The sequence below is a fragment of the Lycium ferocissimum genome, chromosome 12, assembly GCF_029784015.1.
Source record: "Lycium ferocissimum isolate CSIRO_LF1 chromosome 12, AGI_CSIRO_Lferr_CH_V1, whole genome shotgun sequence".
In the NCBI taxonomy this organism is placed as follows: domain Eukaryota; kingdom Viridiplantae; phylum Streptophyta; class Magnoliopsida; order Solanales; family Solanaceae; genus Lycium; species Lycium ferocissimum.
Genome location: NC_081353.1, coordinates 2,762,158 through 2,784,087, shown reverse-complemented (window position 1 = coordinate 2,784,087; position 21,930 = coordinate 2,762,158). Strand labels below are relative to the sequence as shown.

The 21,930-nt window shown below is 40.2% G+C and overlaps 1 protein-coding gene across 1 annotated transcript; it reads left to right on the top strand.

Annotated features, from left to right (window-relative positions):
- Positions 1-14,602: 14,602 nt before the first annotated feature.
- LOC132041154 (probable chlorophyll(ide) b reductase NYC1, chloroplastic) lies at positions 14,603-21,578 on the top strand. The gene is made up of 10 exons (XM_059431972.1): positions 14,603-15,137; positions 16,793-16,871; positions 16,998-17,133; positions 17,564-17,638; positions 17,722-17,917; positions 18,078-18,146; positions 18,821-18,960; positions 19,088-19,210; positions 20,472-20,664; positions 21,028-21,578. The coding sequence occupies exons 1-10, from the start codon at positions 14,829-14,831 to the stop codon at positions 21,199-21,201; spliced, it is 1,494 nt and encodes a 497-aa protein (XP_059287955.1). The 5' UTR covers positions 14,603-14,828; the 3' UTR covers positions 21,202-21,578.
- Positions 21,579-21,930: the final 352 nt, after the last annotated feature.

Genomic DNA, 21,930 nt, shown 5'->3' with positions numbered 1-21,930 from the left:
TCTCTCGATTCTCGTACGTATGTTAGAGTCCGTACACGTATTGTTTGTGGGTGTGGGTTGTCTGTCGTAGGTAGGTATGTGCGACATACGATTTTGTGCGACATAATAGCCTAACGGCGTACATGCAGGGTTCCCGCATGTATATGCGTATATGTATGTTCGTGCGACGCACCTTATATCCGTATGAATTTATGTATGTTTAAATGGAATTAGCCGGTTGGTATATCGGATCTGACAGGTAGGTACGTATGGGTGTCCAAGTAGGACACCAGTCACGGCCCACGGGGCTGGGTCGTGACAATCATGTACATACATATGTACATATACCTACATATATACGTATATATGTATAGAGGTACATATCCATGCATGAGGAACAATAGAACGGCAAGGAGTTACGTAAGGTCGATAGTCCTCTAAACAATATTATGTACGTTATCTTGTAAACATATGCAACAATAGGATCCAAGAAAACAAGACATACCATGATTTATTAAGCATAGCAATGGAAAGAGATATATGAACATTTCTAGCTTAAAATGAATAGAGTCATTTTGGAGGGACGTTTGTTTTCGTTTTATTTTAACCGGATTCATGCCAAAAGAAGGAAAGGATAGCCTTTAACATACCTCTAAGCCAACCTGCTAACAGAGATGACGGAAAATCAGCTTCCTTCGCAATTCAAACTTCAACAAAGAAGACAACACTACTATCAACATAAAGGAATATAACAACTAGCTGACGAACGACAATCCGCTCTGTAAAAGACTCTATGGCATCTAACTTCGCCCAACATCCATCTAATGCTCATAACATCATCAATAACACACAATTGCACATACATCATATCTCTAGCATCTTCATGCCATAAAAATCAGTCCCAACACGTCACACAACAAATAAGATAACACTAGCATCAACAACAGAAACGTGCCAACTAACTAACGAGCGACAAACTCGTTCTACGAACATTTCTACAGCGATTATCCAAACCTCTATCTTATCAAAACCTTGTAACACCATCAACATCATATGAATATAAACACATCACCATTTCCAGCATTTTATAATAACAAAAACAACCCCAAAACGTCCTACCACCATCCCTCAACTCAACTACAACATTCAACCATTAACTTTTATCATCTTAAGCATATCTGAACATCAAACTAAGCTATACACATGAAGGAGAAGGAGAATCTTCCATTAGATATCAAGAACGAGTCCTTCACCTTACTCCACCTTACTTCAACTTGAAGGCATCCCCAATTTTGCCACAACAAGAAGAAAACGAATTACGATAGCACTACAATCTTTCCGAAGGGAGAAACTTCCTCTAATAGATTCATTCAAAGTGCATAAGAGTTGCTGGCAACGTTTTCACTCCATGAAATGTTGCTCTTCACAAAAGAATTGAAAATAAGAAGTTGCTAGAATTTTGTGTCCCTTTAAAATGAATGAAATCCTAAGTATACAAGTTGCTGGCCTTATTTGGTCTCTTTGAATTATAATAAAGACACGTGTACACCACTTAGATTAATTATGAGCTTTCCATGTGTGACCAAGGATACTACAAGTTGTTCATCAACATTATTCTTATCCACTAATTTTTATAATTAATTCCTTATATCCACTACCCTCCACATTTAATCAAATACACCCACAATTAATTTCTTGATCTCAATTCACTTAAATAGAATCAATTTTACCATACTTTATATACTCATTATCATGGTCATGTGATATAGCATTAGTCCGTAGCCTCTTTTGGCATACACAAAAATATTATTTTCATTCACTGTCATCACACTTTTAAGTCCTAAATCATTTCGGGACTCCATCTTTTTATAAACTGAGCTCTTGATTTGCATACTTGTATATGACCAAAATTCCATATGATCCATATAACTTGTTCCATATTCCGAACATTGACGAAAATTATTTTTCCATTTCGTTCAACCTCTAATCCCCACGTACCCTCTTTAACACTGTTATAAACCTTCTATAACCTCACTGTAGGAAATCAATCCGTAATCTGTATTGATGTATGAAAGTCCTTATATACAAAGTAGGTATAATGATACTAGGCTAAATTATAGGACCTAATTACAATACATAAGGAAGGAATATTTACATAAGGAAGGGAATATAGGGAATATTTACATAGTCTATCACACCCCCATGATCGAAGCGGGGAGGTTGTCGCACGCTTAGGCGTACGAAATCATCAAAGAGCACGCGCGGAAGACCTTTAGTGAAGATATACGCGATGCGGTAACGGGACGGGACGTGAAGAACACGAACCGCCACGGGCAACTTTCTCGCGTACGAAATGTATGTCCGTCTCAATATGTTTAGTGCGTTGGTCGAACCGGATTACTCGATAGGTATATGGCACTAACGTTATCACAATAAACCAATGTAGTCGTCCGGATGGGACGGCGGAGCTCCGAAGGTTGCGAAGCCGACGGGACTCGGAGACGACATTAGCGACGCCACGATATTCGGCCTCGGCACTCGACTTGGACAAGGTAGGTTGCCGTTTGGATGACCGTGAGAGGAGGTTATCTCAAGGAGAGACACAATAACGAGAAGTTGATCGGCGAGTGTGGACAACCACCCCAATGCGTACGTATAAGAGACGAAGAGAGGCAACGGAGGATTTGTACGGATGGAGACCAAACTGGCAATAGTACCTTGAACGTATCGGATTACGCGTTTAAGAGCATGCGTATGGGCAACCTTAGGATCATGCATGTGAAGGCATACTTGTTGAACCGCATAGGAGATGTCCGGTCTTGTGAATGTAAGGTACCGCTAGCGCCAGAGCCAACTTACGATATATTAGGTGGGATCGTCGCAAGGAGGCCGGCCGCGGCACCAAGTTTGGAGTTGGTGTCGACGGTGTACGGCCCGGGCTTACTGAGCGGTCATGCCCGCACGCTCTATAATATCTGCTGCATAATTCTTCTGAGAGAGAAACATGCCATGTGAAGTCCGGGTAACAGCGATACCCAGAAAATAGCTGAGAGGGCCCAAATCCTTCATAGCAAATTCGGCACTAAGGAGAGACATGATGGATTTCCTGAGAGCATCTGAGGAAGCTGTGAGAATAATATCGTCAACATATAGCGAGAATGTGCAATGTCGTCGAACCTCGACAATAAATAAGAGAGAGTGATCGGATCGGCTATGTGAAAAACCGATGGTGGAGACATAGTACGCAAGCGTTGGAACCATGCACGAGGGAGCTTGCTTAAGTCCGTACGACGACTTCCTCAAGACGGACATGATGGGGATGCTTGGGATCCTTAAACCCGATAGAGGCGATGCATATAAACCGTCTCGTTAAGATTACCAGGTGTAGGAAAGCATTCTTGACGTCAGTGATGAATGGGCCAAGAGTGTGCAAGTGCAATGCTCGAACGGTGCGAATAGTAGCTTCTGGTTTGACAACCGGATTGAAAGTCTCGTCGCAATCAACTCCAGCTTTGTTGAGACACCGCCATCGCGGACAAAGACGGGCTTTGTGCCGCTCAAAAGAACCATCTGATTTCTTTTATGACGAAAAATCCACATAGAACGAATAAGATTCACGTCGGGGGACGTGGAACCAACTCCCACGTCTTATTATTAATTAGAGCATTATATTCATCAACCATGGCGGCTTTCCAATTGTGGTCATTTAGAGCGACGGGATTTCGCGGGATAGGCGAGATGGAGAGAGAGAGGCTGGAAGTATTTAGGTTGAATGGTTGTTTGGTTGTTTGCGACAAGTCGGGACGAGGTTATTTTCCGACTTTGTAGTAAGGCATAAGTGTTAAATGATTTTGTGGGATGGAAGTGTTAGTAAAAATTTGGAGTTAAAAGTGGAATTATGGAAATTAATATCTCATGAAATGTGGGACCAAGAATGAATTATGGAAGGTTGAACACTATATGAAAGCTTGGGGCCAAAGTGAAGATTTGGAGACTTAAAAAGCAAAAAAAAAAAAAAAAGGAAAAACTTGAGGGGGTGGCCGGCCACATGTTTAGTGGGCCATGGCCACATGTTTAAATTATATATGTGTATAAGATGACTAACTTAGTCATCTCTATCACTTTGTGCCTTAGAAATTTCAAGAAAGTGAGAGAAAATTCAAGAAGGCCATTCGGCCATGTTGAAGAGAAAGAAACCGAGAGAGAGAGAGGGAGAGAACCAAGAGATGTTGGTCATGAAAAATTCTCCTCTTCTAGGTTTCCTACTAAGTTGAAGGTCCTCGTTAACTTGGTATAATCGTTGGAACGAGAAAACCGCTTGTTGTTGTGGTTCATCATGCTAGCCGTGGGAGCAATTGTTGGAAGAGGTAAGATTTAGTCTTCCTTACATGTTTTATGGATGATTTGTGCATGTTGTGATATGAAGGAATGAATGAAGTGTATGAAAAGTGTGAGGTTGAAGTTGTAGCCGTGTATGGTTGTTGTAGCCGTGTGAATTAATTGTGTTTAGCATGTCTTTGTGTTGTTGTGACATGAAGAGAAAAAAAAATGAATAAAACTTGTGCAATTATATATGTTGGTGTGTAGCCGTGAATGGGACTGTTTGGTATAGCAAGGGATGAGTCAATGTTATCTAGTATTTTGGTTGTCGTCAATATGAATTCTATGACGTAAAATGAAGGTTTAATGATTTATGTTGAAGTTATAGTGTTGCGGGCTGTTTTGGAAGATTTGTGTGATTTTAATATAGTTCTTGTAATCATGGAAATGATGTTGCTAGTATATGGAATTGTTGATATAGTTTGTGAATTTGAAAGAAAGGAACATGTTGTTATTGTTTTGTTGAGTTGGAAGGCTTTGGGGAAGATTGGATGTTGGTTGAACATCTTGAATTGCTTATCGGTATTGTTGTTATGATTGTTGGCATTGTTGTGGATAGATTGGCGGGTTGAATTCCGGATTGTTATTGATTGAAATTGGCTATATTGAATGTTGAGGATGGTATATTTACAAAGGAAGTGCTGCCGAAATTTCGGTAGCCAAGCGTTTCCTTAAGATTCTAACTCTACGAACTCTAATAAGAGTTTTGGTAAATATGACCAATTTGCAGATTTTGACGAGATTACGACGTGAATTCGGAATAGCTAAAGAAGCAGAAAGAGGTATGTAAGGTTTTCCCTTCCTTTCTTGGCATGTCTTAGACGTATAGGCTTGATTTCGCGCCTCGGGGACTTTCCTGACTCTAGAAATCCGCGATTGAAAATAGTTACTATTCATTCAGTAAGATTGAACCAAAAGTGCCTTGATTATTAAACGATAAGTGTTGTAACTACTTTAATGAGAATACTTCTACGACGATAGTGATAATGAGAATACTTCTACGACGATAGTGATAACAGAATCAGAGCGCTATATACGCGCTGATAAATGAACATAATATAAGTATGTGCATGCGACAGCAGAATCAGAGCGCTATAGACGCTTGTTTTATTGAAATAATTGTTTTAACTAGTCCGTCGATCCCAAGGCTTGTTTTCTCGCTAAAAGTTTATAAATGTTTTCTAAAATATTTACTCCTCTCTAAATTAAAGTTTTACAAATTTTTGAAAGCTTTATGACTAAAATGACGACTATGATTCTACGATGGAAATAATGATGCCGAAGATGAGGAAATATCTATGACACTACATAACATGATATGATATTTGTATATGCATATATATATGAATATGGGAAAACGGGAGCATGGTAGAGCGCTATAGACGCTGGGTTGCACACGATACATGTATCCGTACTTGACTTGATATCATCCCGGACGCGGGATTTATGGGCGAGCCGATATATTCGGAGCTATGTGGGCGAGCCCACACTATGCTATGCTATGATACTACGACATACTATGCTAAGCTATGGTACTATGACTATCTATGCTATACGGCCGAAAGGGCAATTGTATGTACGAGTTATGTTTCTATCCCAGGACATGCGTTGTAATTCCTTCATGTCGTTATACTTGATTTATGTTTTTCGCATATTACTATCCATGCCTTACATACTCGGTACACTATTCGTACTGACCCCCTCTTCCTCGGGGGGGGGGCGCGTTCATGCCGCGCGGTACCTGTGAGTCGAAGACATTAGCGAGAGGGTGTTCCAAAGAAGAGTGGCGAGCTCCACTTCCTCCGGAGTGTTCCGAGTCGGTATATACATATGCCATGATATCCGATTGTGTTAGAGACTTTGCGACGAGTCGTGTGTATAAGACGTCGGTTGTGAGCGGCTCCATAAGCCGTCGTATTGTATACTTGATATTACAGATTTTGTACAGTCGCAAGTTATGTTGTTTTTCAAAAAAAAAATTCGTTACGCATTTATGGCCGGTTAGGGGCCCATTATGTCTACGAGTACTATGATAGTCAGAGGGTTCGCTCGACCCTAAATAAGGGTCGGGTGCCCATCACACCCTATCGGAAGTTGGGGTGTGACAAAGTGGTATCAGAGCAGGTCGGTCCAAGGGTTGTCTGCAAAGTCGTGTCCGGTAGAGTCCGTTTATGGTGTGAAGCGCGCCACACTTATAAATCGGAGGCTACGGGGCATCTAGGATGGTTACTTTTCTTTGGTATCTTAGATCGTCTTTGTAGAGCCAAGATATAGGAAATGAGATCCTTTGTACTAATCTTTGACTTCGGCGAGAGGAATGACATTGACGGGCGGAAGCGATCGGCGGTATGGAAGGTTATAAAGCACGCAGTAAGCAAGAAAATGTGGTATGTGTAGTCGTCGAGTATATGAGGTAAATCTAACATCTTCGACACTTGTGGATATTGAGAGCCCGGTGTGGCTATGAAACAATACAGTATGATATGATATGTGTATATGATGGTGGCCCGGTGAGGCACTGTTGGTATTTCCTGCGTGCAGGCTTTGGAATAGTAAGAAATACAGAGGAAGCTCTGCCGAAATTTTTCTAGAAATAATACGAGAATGGGATACAAGTTGGAAAACATTTTGAAAAAAATCGGGTTAGTAGTAGCGGTAAAAGCTAACGAATTTGTAAAGTACGGCTACGCCCTCCGGGAATGAGTTAACCGTGGAATGAGTGGTGAAATAGTAAATAAGACGTCGGTGGAAATATGGTAGTAAGGAAATTTGGGAGGATGTGTGCTATTAGGCGGAGACTTTGAAAGGATCGGTAGGTTGGGATGAAGTGATCGATTAAGATAAGCGTATGAAAAAAAAAAAAAATTGTGACGAATAGGGAAGTATCGATCGATAGTTGGTAAAATGTCTTTGTGGGGACGTTTTGAAATCTGGTAAGGCTCCGACGTACTCTAGAGTATGCAATAAAGGTTGTGCGGTGAGGTGAACGCGATCATACGGGCATTAACGCACCCGATTTCATTAAAGTCTCAAGGTTAAGCGTCTCTGGAGTGAGAGCAATTTCAGGATGGGTGACCCCCTGGGAAGGTTTTTGAAAATCCTACAAATTCAGACGTAAGGAGTAAATGAGAAAGTGGAGTAGTCTAGGAGAGATTAGAGTATGTGGAGCGGCCAGAAACCTTAAAAGGAAGCGAGACAATAGCGAAGTAATAGGGTATGATGTATAACTGAGGGCACGAGTATCATAAACGGCAGGATTGTGAAAGGCTAAGTTATAGAAAGACAGGAAACAAGGCAGAATGAGTGCTAGGGAATGACTGGGATGATACGGATAAAATGTGAACGAACAGAATACGTTTTGAAAATAAGAAAAGGACTATGTAAAAAAATAGTGTGTTCTGAACGACACAGAGGTGGCACAAGATTTCCCGCGTGCAGGAAAAGAAAACAGGCATGAATGGGCAATGGTATAAGCATACCCCTAAAGGGGGGGAAGCAGGAGAGAGAGATGCAACAATGAGATAGAAGCAAGTCGATACGATAGCTATGAAAAGGAGCTCCCCAAGGTGCTTATGCGACCCCGCAAGACTAGTCGAACATTCGAGGACGAATGTTCCAAAGGGGGGAAGAATGTTATATCCCGCATTTTGTACGTCGGAATATTTTTAAGTTGTTTGCGACAAGTCCGGGACGAGGTTATTTTCCGACTTTGTAGTAAGGCATAAGTGTTAAATGATTTTGTGGGATGGAAGTGTTAGTAAAAATTTGGAGTTAAAAGTGGAATTATGGAAATTAATATCTCATGAAATGTGGGACCAAGAATGAATTATGGAAGGTTGAACACTATATGAAAGCTTGGGGCCAAAGTGAAGATTTGGAGACTTAAAAAAAAAAAAAAAAAGGAAAAACTTGAGGGGGTGGCCGGCCACATGTTTAGTGGGCCATGGCCACATGTTTAAATTATATATGTGTATAAGATGACTAACTTAGTCATCTCTATCACTTTGTGCCTTAGAAATTTCAAGAAAGTGAGAGAAAATTCAAGAAGGCCATTCGGCCATGTTGAAGAGAAAGAAACCGAGAGAGAGAGAGGGAGAGAACCAAGAGATGTTGGTCATGAAAAATTCTCCTCTTCTAGGTTTCCTACTAAGTTGAAGGTCCTCGTTAACTTGGTATAATCGTTGGAACGAGAAAACCGCTTGTTGTTGTGGTTCATCATGCTAGCCGTGGGAGCAATTGTTGGAAGAGGTAAGATTTAGTCTTCCTTACATGTTTTATGGATGATTTGTGCATGTTGTGATATGAAGGAATGAATGAAGTGTATGAAAAGTGTGAGGTTGAAGTTGTAGCCGTGTATGGTTGTTGTAGCCGTGTGAATTAATTGTGTTTAGCATGTCTTTGTGTTGTTGTGACATGAAGAGAAAAAAATGAATAAAACTTGTGCAATTATATATGTTGGTGTGTAGCCGTGAATGGGACTGTTTGGTATAGCAAGGGATGAGTCAATGTTATCTAGTATTTTGGTTGTCGTCAATATGAATTCTATGACGTAAAATGAAGGTTTAATGATTTATGTTGAAGTTATAGTGTTGCGGGCTGTTTTGGAAGATTTGTGTGATTTTAATATAGTTCTTGTAATCATGGAAATGATGTTGCTAGTATATGGAATTGTTGATATAGTTTGTGAATTTGAAAGAAAGGAACATGTTGTTATTGTTTTGTTGAGTTGGAAGGCTTTGGGGAAGATTGGATGTTGGTTGAACATCTTGAATTGCTTATCGGTATTGTTGTTATGATTGTTGGCATTGTTGTGGATAGATTGGCCGGGTTGAATTCCCGGATTGTTATTGATTGAAATTGGCTATATTGAATGTTGAGGATGGTATATTTACAAAGGAAGTGCTGCCGAAATTTCGGTAGCCAAGCGTTTCCTTAAGATTCTAACTCTACGAACTCTAATAAGAGTTTTGGTAAATATGACCAATTTGCAGATTTTGACGAGATTACGACGTGAATTCGGAATAGCTAAAGAAGCAGAAAGAGGTATGTAAGGTTTTCCCTTCCTTTCTTGGCATGTCTTAGACGTATAGGCTTGATTTCGCGCCTCGGGGACTTTCCGACTCTAGAAATCCGCGATTGAAAATAGTTACTATTCATTCGGTAAGATTGAACCAAAAAGATTGTGAAAGAAATGTCTACATATCCTAGAAAAGATCTTCATAAGTGTCATGACCGTAATATATGTAAGTTGCGTACGCCACCTCATTTGACTCGAGGTGGGCCCACGGTTCCGGATTTTCTTAAGTGCCTTGATTATTAAACGATAAGTGTTGTAACTACTTTAATGAGAATACTTCTACGACGATAGTGATAACAGAATCAGAGCGCTATATACGCGCTGATAAACGAACATAATATAAGTATGTGCATGCGACAGCAGAATCAGAGCGCTATAGACGCTTGTTTTATTGAAATAATTGTTTTAACTAGTCCGTCGATCCCAAGGCTTGTTTTCTCGCTAAAAGTTTATAAATGTTTTCTAAAATATTTACTCCTCTCTAAATTAAAGTTTTACAAATTTTTGAAAGCTTTATTACTAAAATGACGACTATGATTCTACGATGGAAATAATGATGCCGAAGATGAGGAAATATCTATGACACTACATAACATGATATGATATTTGTATATGCATATATATATGAATATGGGAAAACGGGAGCATGGTAGAGCGCTATAGACGGCGGGTTGCACACGATACATGTATCCGTACTTGACTTGATATCATCCGGACGCGGGATCCCGGACGCGGGATTTATGGGCGAGCCGATATATTCGGAGCTATGTGGGCGAGCCCACACTATGCTATGCTATGATACTACGACATACTATGCTAAGCTATGGTACTATGACTATCTATGCTATCTGGCCTGAAAGGGCAATTGTATGTACAGGTTATGTTTCTATCCCAGGACATGCGTTGTAATTCCTTCATGTCGTTATACTTGATTTATGTTTTTCGCATATTACTATCCATGCCTTACATACTCGGTACACTATTCGTACTGACCCCCCTCTTCCTCGGGGGGGCTGCGTTCATGCCGCGCAGGTACCCAGGTGAGCTGAAGACATTAGCAGAGGGTGTTCCAGCAAGAGTGGCGAGCTCCACTTCCTCCGGAGTGTTGCTGAGTCAGTATATACATATGCCATGATATCTGATTGTGTTAGAGACTTTGCGTACGCAGTCGTGTGTATAAGACGTCGGTTGTGAGCGGCTCCATAAGCCGTCGTATTGTATACTTGATATTACAGATTTTGTACAGTCGCAAGTTATGTTGTTTTTCAAAAAAAATTCGTTACGCATTTATGGCCGGTTAGGGGCCCATTATGTCTACGAGTACTATGATAGTCAGAGGGTTCGCTCGACCCTAAATAAGGGTCGGGTGCCCATCACACCCTATCGGAAGTTGGGGTGTGCGCTTGTAACTTATGAATAGTCGTAGACGAGAAAAGAGGATAGCATAGACACCCGAAAACCCGGAGATGAGAATAGGAGGGGGTTCGTTGATAAAGAACTTGCGTCGGTGATTTGTGCCTAAGGACTTTGGTAGGAAGTATATTGAGGAGGTATGTGGCCATTTGGAGAGCATGATGCCAAAAAGAGGGGGGGACGGAGGAGTGGACAAGAAGAGTGCGCACTATGTTGTTAATGGATTTAATTTTTCGTTCCGCTTTGCCATTTTGAGGAGATGTATGGGGGCAAGAAAACCGAAAATTTATACCATTTGCGAGGCGCAAAAGATTGAAAATGCCCATTTGCGAATTCCCGCCCATTGTCACATTGAATGTTTTTAATGTCTCTTTCGAATTGAGTTCGTATTAACGCCTTAAAAAGATAGAAAAGTGGAATACACTTGAGACTTGTTAGAGATAGGAAAAGTCCAAAGAAAATTACTATAATCATCAAGAAAGAAAACGTAATAGCGGTGCCCATTAGAACTTAAAATAGGAGATGTCCATAAATCACTATGAATGATGTCAAACGGCATAGTAGTAAATGACAACGAATCATAAAATGGCAATTTAACATGTTTCCCCAAAGGACAAGAGGTGCAAAAAGAAGTACGGGCCACGTTACATTCAATTAAGGCATTACTACGAAGAGAACTAAGGATAGCTTTTCCGGATGGCGAGGCGGGAACGCCACAAGCTAGGTGATGCGGCAAGGAAGGTGGATGGTGGAGTGGACCATTCGTGGCATTGAGAGGATACGATTCCCGGTGCTCTCACATCTCTCGTTAGGCGGCTCCCCGTCGGTAAATCCTTCCACGCGAGGAAAACCCAAGAGGATCAAACTCGACGAAACATTATTATCCTTAGTGAATTTACGTACGGAAACAAGGTTTTTGATGAGTTTTGGAGCATGCAAGACATTTCGGAGACGTAATTGAGCATTAGGTGGGGAAGGGATGTATGACCATAACCTCGAATTGGAATAGTGCTACCATTACCAACAATAATTCCCGAATTGTTGCTCGAATTAAAAATAAGACGTGAGAGTACTGAGTTGGCGATCGTATTGAAGTCGCCCGGTGTCCATTAATAGCACGGTGTCATCGTAGGTTGATGCGTGGATAAGAGTGTGCGTGGGCTGCCTCGCGTACGTAAATCGGGTGTCCGGGGGTAGGAGGAACGTGCGCGCGCATAGGCTGGCCGGGGGCGGGGACCCGCGCGGGGCGCCGTGGCCGGGCGCGGCGTGGCCGGAGTCGGCCCGCCCGCTCGTCGGATACGGGCGGGGGGCGGTGTGCCCGCGGCGGGGGCGGCCGGGCGGGCGTAGTAGCCCCGCGGTGGTTGTCCCGTCGACCCCGCCCGGCCCGACTACGGGGGCGGTCCGGCTTTGCGCTTTGGGCCGGGCTGCGGCCGGTCGGCCGCCGCGGCCTCCGCGGTTGGCGTTGTTGTTGTTATTTTTGCCCTTGTTCGGTTAGAATTCTGCCCACGATTATTATCACGACGGTTAGCGGAATTATTGTTACCGCGAGGTGGTGGAGAGGAGCATCATTATCAACAAGTAGCGCGCGGGGTTGGAATCACGGGCACGTTCCTTGGGCGCCACATCTTCGAGCTTGAGTACGGAGCACACTTCGAGAGAAAGAAGGCAAAACATCTTTTGTTGAATGGTGGTGACAAAGTGTGCATACGTCTCCGGTAAGCCCCGGAGAAGTCGCAAGACCCGACGTTGATCGGACACGGGCGACCCGACGTTGGCAAGCTCGATCCGTGAGAGACTTGAGCCTATTGTAATAGGCCATACCGAGGCGAAGTCGGCCATTTTTGTGGTGGTGAATTCGGTTTCAAGGTACGCCGCCCGTGAGTGTTTATTATCTTGGAAAAGTTGAGCAACGCGATTCCGAGCCTTCTCGGGCAACATCATCCGCCACGAGAATAGAGGTAAGAATGTCATGGGAGACGGTGGCGTATATCCGTTGAAGGACCACCGCATCTAGGCGTTTCCGGAGCGGAAGGTTAGCGCCTTTGTTGCGTCGTACGCGGTGAGTTCGGCGGTGTCGGTGGGTGGTATGATGTGCTCGAGGGTGAGTGAACGCGGGCTAGGACTTTGAAAGGGTCGCCCGTTCGTGATAATGGCCGGTTTCCGTCTCAGAGTGATTGGGATTAAAGTTTCACATTCGTGACGGTTAAAGCGAGAATGGAAATTTTTGTTGTCGGCCATGGAAGGGAGAAGAGGAAGGAGGAAAAGGGGACGGCTAGGGTTAGGGTTAGAGAGAGAGAGGGAGGTGGACGTAGGGTTTTGGAAGGAAACCTAGTCGATACCATGTAGGAAATCAATCCGTGTCTGTATTGATGTATGAAAGTCCTTATATACAAAGTAGGTATAATGATACTAGGCTAAATTATAGGACCTAATTACAATACATAAGGAAGGGAATATTTACATAAGGAAGGGAATATAGGGAATATTTACATAGTCTATCACTCACGAATGGCCTTAATTCTCCAAACTCATATTGGTTTACTTACGATGTATCCTATCGCTGAAGTACAAGGTGTTACAAATACTTACTTAACATTGGTTTTAAACCATCACTATCCTTTTTAATGTCATCAACCTTACAAGTTCACCTTAACTTACTCACAACAGATTTTAATCCGAAAGTTCAGAGCATTTCACTAAAGTAAGAGTATGGGTGTTATTACATTAACATACGAAAACACGGGACCTAACACATTGCTTTTGATTTTGCAGGTGAAGCTATTTTCAATCCTTCTCTGAACTGCCTTGTGCAGGAAGAAGAATTGTGAACTTAGACAAAATACAGACACCAAATCTCAGATCAACACAACACAAGGGAAGGAATTAGTCTGAAGCACAACATCTGTGTGAATAAACATACTGTCAAATATTGAAAGGATTCCAGTGTGTGATATTAGCTTGGCTCATACGGTTGGAATGTTGGCAATATTAGACACTGTTTATACACACAGAAACATGAGGGAGGACCAGTTCCTCCACATTACAGAAGGATTTGCTCTAGGAAAATGTAGCAGGATACTTCAAAGAACAGGTGACAATTTTTTCAGTTGGCTGGAGGACTTATATTGTTGATGCTTTTGAGATGGACTCAGATACTCTTTGAGTGATGCTCTACTTTGGCCTAAGATTTATAGTACCTGGTGATGAGAGCTTTGAGGTGCTTCTGCATGATACTCTTTCCGTCCCAATTTATATAGCACCATTTGATTTTACACGAAATTTAAGAAAGAAAGGAAGATTTTTGAAATATGTGGTCCAAAATAAGCCTTTATATAAATGTGTGACTGTAAATTATCTCATAAAGTTAAATTGTTTCTAAATATAAAAAGATAATATTTTTTTTAGAACAAAAGAAATGATGCCAAATAAATTGGGACCGAGAGAGTATTAGCTAAGATGGAGGACAATCTCTTAAATGCAGCAGTGTACTATCAACTTGCTCATAAACTGTTATGACTTTAGCTTTTTTCCTTTGATTTTTAGTTTTTGCTGTAAATATTCTTTTTCCTCTGTTTTATATCAGACGAGGGGTATATTTACTTTAAAAAACATTACAAAAGAAAAGACAAGTAGGCAGCCAGAATGAGATAATTGTAACCTCGATGGTAAAGGAGACACGTAACATCAGAACCACAATGCCACGTAGCAGTTCAAACGTGTAGATAAAGAGTAGCTTTAACGTGTGGTCATCACACTTGTTTTTCTCTAGCGTCTTTGCTTTAGCTTTTGATCTTTATAATCAAAATTCCAATTCCTCAGATATTTCTACCTTACACTAGATCCCAGAAAATTTCACGTCACACAATCCAAATCCCCAAACCCCAAAAAAATTGGATAACATATTTCATGAAATCATACAAACCTTTGTAACCAAAGAGAGAAAGAAAAAGTGCACCAATTATTTATCTGATAATAATAAATGGACATGGTGGCGAAGTTACACGTGTCAACACTAGAGTGCCACCACTACTACCCACGGATGGCCGGGAATGTAGTTGTGAGTACGTGGGACCCTTTGATTGTAAAGGGTCGTCGTAGAATTGTTGTACAACCTTGCAGGAGCTTTAAGTCTGATGATGTGGATAAATATCTGAAGGAACGAAGTGAATCCAAGAACAAATTGGTTGGAGCTATTAGATCTGCTGTGTGGAGTTGTTCAAAGCCAAGTTTGGGAACTGAAAATAAGTTTAGAGAAGCTATCGAGAAGTTGGAGGAGAGATTATTCTTGGTATGTCACACATCAATTTGCTTTGGTTTGTGCATATCTACCTTTAGTCATCTATTTTGTGGGTAATTTGCTTTGGTTAGTGCGTATGTACCTTTAGGCATCTGTTTTATGCATCCAAATTGTGCTCTAACTGTTACTCCCTCTGTCCCAATCTATGTGACATAGTTCTCAAACAGGAAAACTTTGATCACAATTTATTCATATGTCCTTTCAACATTGTGAGTATAGGACTTTTTATGGCAGTTTTCTAATATGTAAATTATTTTTCAAGAACTTAAAGATTGTATGTTCGGATTCACGGTTAAAATAAAGAAATTTTACTCTAGAAATCCGAACTATGTCATATGAATTGGGACGGAGGGAGTGCTTTTATCCCCCTTTTTCTTTTTTCTCCTTTCCGTGAAATCTCACTTGTAAAAGAATGAAGATTTCTAAGAGGTTATTAGTACTATAGGCTATGATTTTCTTCTTCTTTGATAATCGTGCGCAAAATCGTAGTAAGAGTTGCAAAATGGACATTTCAATGCTATTGCATCTGAAAATCATGGATTAAGGGTTCAATGGCGTTTTAGTACTTCTGATTGTTTCACTTGTTTAAGTAGGCGTTTGACATGCGATGTGAAATCACGATTTCATATTTTGATTTCAAATCATCATTTGTTTATGCAATTTGCACAAAATTTCAACTTCAACTTCAATTTCATATCATAATTTCAAATCCTAAATTCTCCACCAAGGTAGTTGGTATGATTTGGGATTCCAAATCATGATTTCAAATTTTTTAAAATGTAAAACTTGACCCATAAGTTTATATTTTATAAAAAGAGATCCATAAGTTGTAGATATATTTACCAACCATGTTTACCAACCATTTATATCAAATAATAAAAATGATCTGTAAGTTGGTAGTATATTTACAAGTTCCAACAAATTTACTCTTACCCACCATTACCAACTGCATTAAAGACTAAAACTCATGTTCAATTTACTTTTTTATTGAGTTAAAGTTCAATTTACTTTTTTATTGAGTTAAAGTTCGATCAATGGATGTTGTATTTTTTAGAAAGGCCGGCTAATAGCGTATTATTTTTGTTATGAAATATGATTTGCTCATTTGGTAAGATTGTATAAGCAATGGAAAAGTTTTGATGGTTTTCACAACTTATGGAGTTTTTATCTCTATGAGAAAAATACAACTTAAGAAATCCAAATTGCAAGTCCAAACAAAGCTTCAACTTCAAATCATCATGATGTCAAATCACTGATTTCATATCATGTCCGAATGGCTCCTAATTAGAGTTGGGCTGCATGCCAATATGATGATGTATGTTGCTTTAAAAAAGATCTCAGGTCCATTCTTTTTAAATATTTCTCATATTTACCATGCACTGAACTATGCAATTTGGTTGATCAAGAAACTAGAGTTTTATTACTTGGGCGGTTATTAGTCTGATCTTGGATATATGGATATACGTTAGACAGTTGTGAAATGTCTTTTTTTCCTATTTCCAATTCATAATGGAAACATTATGAGAATGGGACGAGTTTGTATTCCAACCTCATGCACATTAAATGAGGAGGTCTTGATTGACAAAGGTAGATAATCTTTTACGGTTTTTTGTTAATGGAGTCTTATGTTCCTCTTATATTTGCAGTTGGCGTTATATGTTGGAAGATATATTATCGCGATGATGAGCACAGGCGTTGTCATGTTTGTTGGATTTCAGTTGTCAGGTTAGCAAATTCATGCTCTTTCATTGGACCAAATTGAAGTTGTGAACTTGTGAAAGTTTAAGGCATTTATGACATCCAACATAGAGGTAACTGTATAAGGGTGTACTCCAATGTTAAATCTTACAGGTGGAGATAGCCAGATGAATGAGTTGATATGGTATAGTTGGCTTGGAGGAATTATTATTGGGACTATGATAGGGTCCAATTTGGTTTTGGATGAAGTTGCTCGAGCTGGTCCGCGTAATGTCGTTATAACGGGAAGGTATAAGACTTTACTATTACTAAAAGTCATATCTTCATTTTGCACTAAAGGCAACTTGATTTATTGCGCACTTGCTAAATATTTATGTTGTTTAATCATCTGTGTTTCAAAACTGTGTTGAATTACGAAGGGCACAATGTAGTCTTGCTAGGGCATTCCTGGACTATAGAAGTAGCAACTCATCTCCTCATCTTTAACAACTTGTTGGTTGAAAATGAATTTTTATTTGAAGATGATGCTGCTTAACATTCAAATTTAAGTCTCATTCAACTGTTTTATCTTTTCATCAAGGGAAGTTCTCTTTTCCGGATACTTGTTTTCCTTTTCTCCTCGTGAATTTTACGACAAAGAGAGACAGATTTTAGGTATATCAATTTGGACTCTGGAGATGGTGTTTTAATGTAGTTACCCTAATTGTTGTTTGGTGCAGTACAAGGGGACTAGGGAAAGCTCTTGCGCGTGAATTTTTACTTTCTGGAGACCGTGTCATTGTTACTTCTCGCAGGTAATTCCTTAGATTATGAAGTCCACTTATTTGGTCGAATTGTAGTTTAGGATCTCTTGGTAATGCATGTTTCCTGAAGACAGCCCTGAATCTGTCGATTCAACTGTCAAGGAGCTTGAGGAAAATCTGAAGCAAGCTGTGAATGCTGCAACTGGGTCGGCTAGAAAAAATTTGGCACATGCAAAAGTCGTTGGTATGGCTTGTGACGTCTCTGAACCGGTTAATGTTAGAAAGCTGGGCAAGTTTGTTGCAGATGAGCTTGGTTACATTGACATTTGGGTTAGTAATTTTCTTTTGTTAACATTCTCTTTTCTCGAAGCAAAAGACAGTGAAGTACATATATAGGGGTCATCCGCATCTCAGAGGACTTGTGAGGAAAACAAAACTTTCCTGGCTTGTTGTTCCGTTGTCATGCTTCTAAAGATTGACTTGTATATAGGTAAACAACGCTGGGACAAACAAAGGTTTTCGACCCTTGCTGCAGTTTACTGACAATGATATTCAAGAGGTATGCATCTTGTGGGCAATCTTCATACATTTATCTTGATGCTCTACAACTTTTTCCATTTCTAGACTCTGGCAAAAAATAAAAAAATAAAAATTAAAAAAAAAAAATAGTTTTTGACGATGCATATATAATAGCAGATGGATCGTTAGTGCATGGGGCATCAGCAGTAGAGTGGGTTATATTAAATTGACAAGCCAAAGCTTCTTTCCTTGTTCTCTCTGTCTCTCTATCTATCTATCTCTCTTGTGCCGGGGGGTGGGTGTGATGTTTTCACTGTAGGTTTTCTAACAATTCCCTAGCAGAAATTTGATAACAAACTATGTTCCCCTTCCCCACAACATATAGATATAATTTGTATACAAAATATACATAATTTATATACTTTATATACCAAAATATGTACTTATTATTACAAACATGAGTCACTCCTTTTAACTATTTGTTTTCCTGTACTTATCCGTCAATATATCCCCATGTCTTGGTTTTTCTCCGATACTACTACTAGACAATTTTCCCCATCACCTCATGCATGGAGAAAGTTCATATTTGTTGAGTCTTCCAAGTTAAACTTTATTTCTGCACGTAATAAACTATCTGCTCTGTGCATGCTGGGTCACCTAATGTTATAGTAATTATTTATCGCCTGTTGCTCACCAAAAACATTTTATATACAGATTGTCTCCACAAACCTGATTGGTTCTATACTATGCACTAAAGAAGCTATCCAAATAATGAAAACCCAAAGCAAAGGTGGACATGTATTTAACATGGATGGTGCAGGTTCTGGAGGATCTAGCACCCCTCTAACAGCTGTGTGAGTTGATTATTGTGGTTGGAGTACTAGGTTATCTATGTTGAATAGCAGTATCTTTACCATGTATTCATCTAATACTTTTCTGATGGATATTCATAACGCTGCAATCATCTTCACTGTTCTGCAGCTATGGGTCAACAAAATGTGGTCTCAGGCAGCTTCAATCATCCCTACTGAAGGAGTGCAAGCGGTCAAAAGTTGGAGTGCATACGGCCTCTCCAGGCATGGTCCTAACCGACCTTCTGCTGAGGTATGTAAGGAGGATCATCAGTTCTTTGCACTCAAATGTGTTTTGAATCGCTTTCCTGAACAATGTATTGCTAAGAAGGATAACTCTGTCCTGTTTGGGGTCCTACTCTATCTGGTAGTGCCACCAAATAGGACTCTAGGTATCCACACCATTCAGTGGTACATAAAGACTACTGAAGTATTGGACCAGAGATTCCTACCTTTGAGATGATTCTCCTTTCTGGTGCTTATGGATAGATGAAAGGTTTCAACTTTTATTTTGTTCTTGTAATCAACTGTGACCACCTTTTCTAATCCTGCCAGCATGGTGAAACTGGAGCCTGATTTAGCGGTCTCCCTTTATACTGTATCTTCTCCAGTACCTACAAGCTAGAGCCCTATACCTGTTAACTACTCTCCCGCAGCCTCCTACCTTGCTTTCCCCTTTCGTCCTCCCTCAACAACTGAAAGAGGAGTTTAAGCAGGAAATTGCAAAATGGAGGCAAAAGGGAGGCATGGAGAAGGTTAATAATGAAACTCATATACACGATTCGTTTCTCTTTGTTTCCAAACACAAAGTATTGGGCTATTCTCTCCCTGCTTATCAAGGCAACTATTTAAACTTTTCAAAAAACTTTAGAGTAAACTCTTCTTTTGGATTTAACTCTGTCCTGTTTGGGGTCCTACTCTATCTGGTAGTGCCACCAAATAGGACTCTAGGTATCCACACCATTCAGTGGTACATAAAGACTACTGAAATATTGGACCAGAGATTCCTACCTTTGAGATGATTCTCCTTTCTGGTGCTTATGGATAGATGAAAGGTTTCAACTTTTATTTTGTTCTTGTAATCAACTGTGACCACCTTTTCTAATCCTGCCAGCATGGTGAAACTGGAGCCTGATTTAGCGGTCTCCCTTTATACTGTATCTTCTCCAGTACCTACAAGCTAGAGCCCTATACCTGTTAACTACTCTCCCGCAGCCTCCTACCTTGCTTTCCCCTTTCGTCCTCCCTCAACAACTGAAAGAGGAGTTTAAGCAGGAAATTGCAAAATGGAGGCAAAAGGGAGGCATGGAGAAGGTTAATAATGAAACTCATATACACGATTCGTTTCTCTTTGTTTCCAAACACAAAGTATTGGGCTATTCTCTCCCTGCTTATCAAGGCAACTATTTAAACTTTTCAAAAAACTTTAGAGTAAACTCTTCTTTTGGATTTTCATTAGTACCATATCAAATTATATTATAGCTTGGTTTACTAAGAATGAGGCTCTCCTGCAGTGGCTCAACTATCCAAAACAGACAGATGTTTAACATCATTTGCGAACATCCAGAGACAGTTGCTAGAACACTAGTACCAAGGATGCGGGTTGTAAAAGGAAGTGGAAGAGCCATCAATTATTTGACTCCACCAAGGATCTTAATTGCCTTAGTAACCTCATGGTTGAGACGGGGCCGATGGTTTGATGATCAGGTAACCTACTACATGTAATGGATGCATGTGGGGCTTTCTGTGTTGCCACACTTTGATGCCTTATGGTTCTCTCTGTCAAAGTGTCAATATGGTAACTTAAGCTCGTAACTAATATCTCATGGAGTACATCTGTAATTATTTGCTTTTGTTATATTTATCCTCAGTATTACCAGTTGATAAAAGCAAGTATTACCGTAATACAAAATAATTGAATAATATTACTTAAACTCATCTGGCAATATGTTCCAGTCTTCAGTTTTCATCCTTGTACAAGTGTCAGTTTCCAGTGTTATCCGTTTCTTGATTTGTAAATCACTTTTATATTTTAAGTGAGTTCCTAATTATTAGCTGTTACATGTTCAGGGAAGAGCACTGTATGCTGCAGAGGCAGATCGACTCCGTAACTGGGCTGAAAACCGAACACGTTTTTCATTCACAGATGCCATGGAGATGTACACTGAGAATACTTGGATCTCCGTCTTCTCACTCTCTGTGGTTTGTGCATTCATCATATTATCAAGCACAGGTAGCACTTAGACTGGACTTAGATGCTAACCTCTATTGGTTAAGGTGGTTTGAAAAATAGGAAGCCCCTGAACTATGACGCAGCTAATATATTTTACTCCAGCTTCTAAATTGATCAGAAAGAAAGCGCATATCCGATTGGGATGGGTGCATGGCTTTATCCATTGAATGCACATATCCGATTGTCTCAGTGAATGATATTGGATGTACAGGAATTTGGCATTTATGAAGTGTAAAAATGAAAGTATCAGATATTCATTTTAGCAAAAATCATTGTAATAGTTATTGTCATTGAGATGTTCTGAACCCTGGATCGCTTGAAACAAGTTTCATGCATCTTTCTGTGAAAGTATTTCGTGTGTGTTAACAAAGAATAATCATTACCACCATTGTTGTTTCCTTTGTAGTATCATTCTTTCCTGTCAAATCTATCATTTCTTCTTCAATGGTTGGCCTGGTTTGATTGCGAGTAGCTATATCCACTTGCACAGATCTACCTTGACCTTTGCACAGCTTGGCATGGTTTGGTTGAGAGTAGCCATATGCACTTGCAAAGGCTTTCCTACTGCGGAAGCTACTGAGAATACAACTTCTCGTACAAAATAGTTTGGAGGCAAATATGGAAAAGATATCCATGCAATCGCAACTTTGGTTTCTGTATCAGGATCTAACCATAGATTCCATTTAAATGTGCGCATAGGCTATGATCAGTTCTTGAATGTTATATAAAACGCTGGTTTT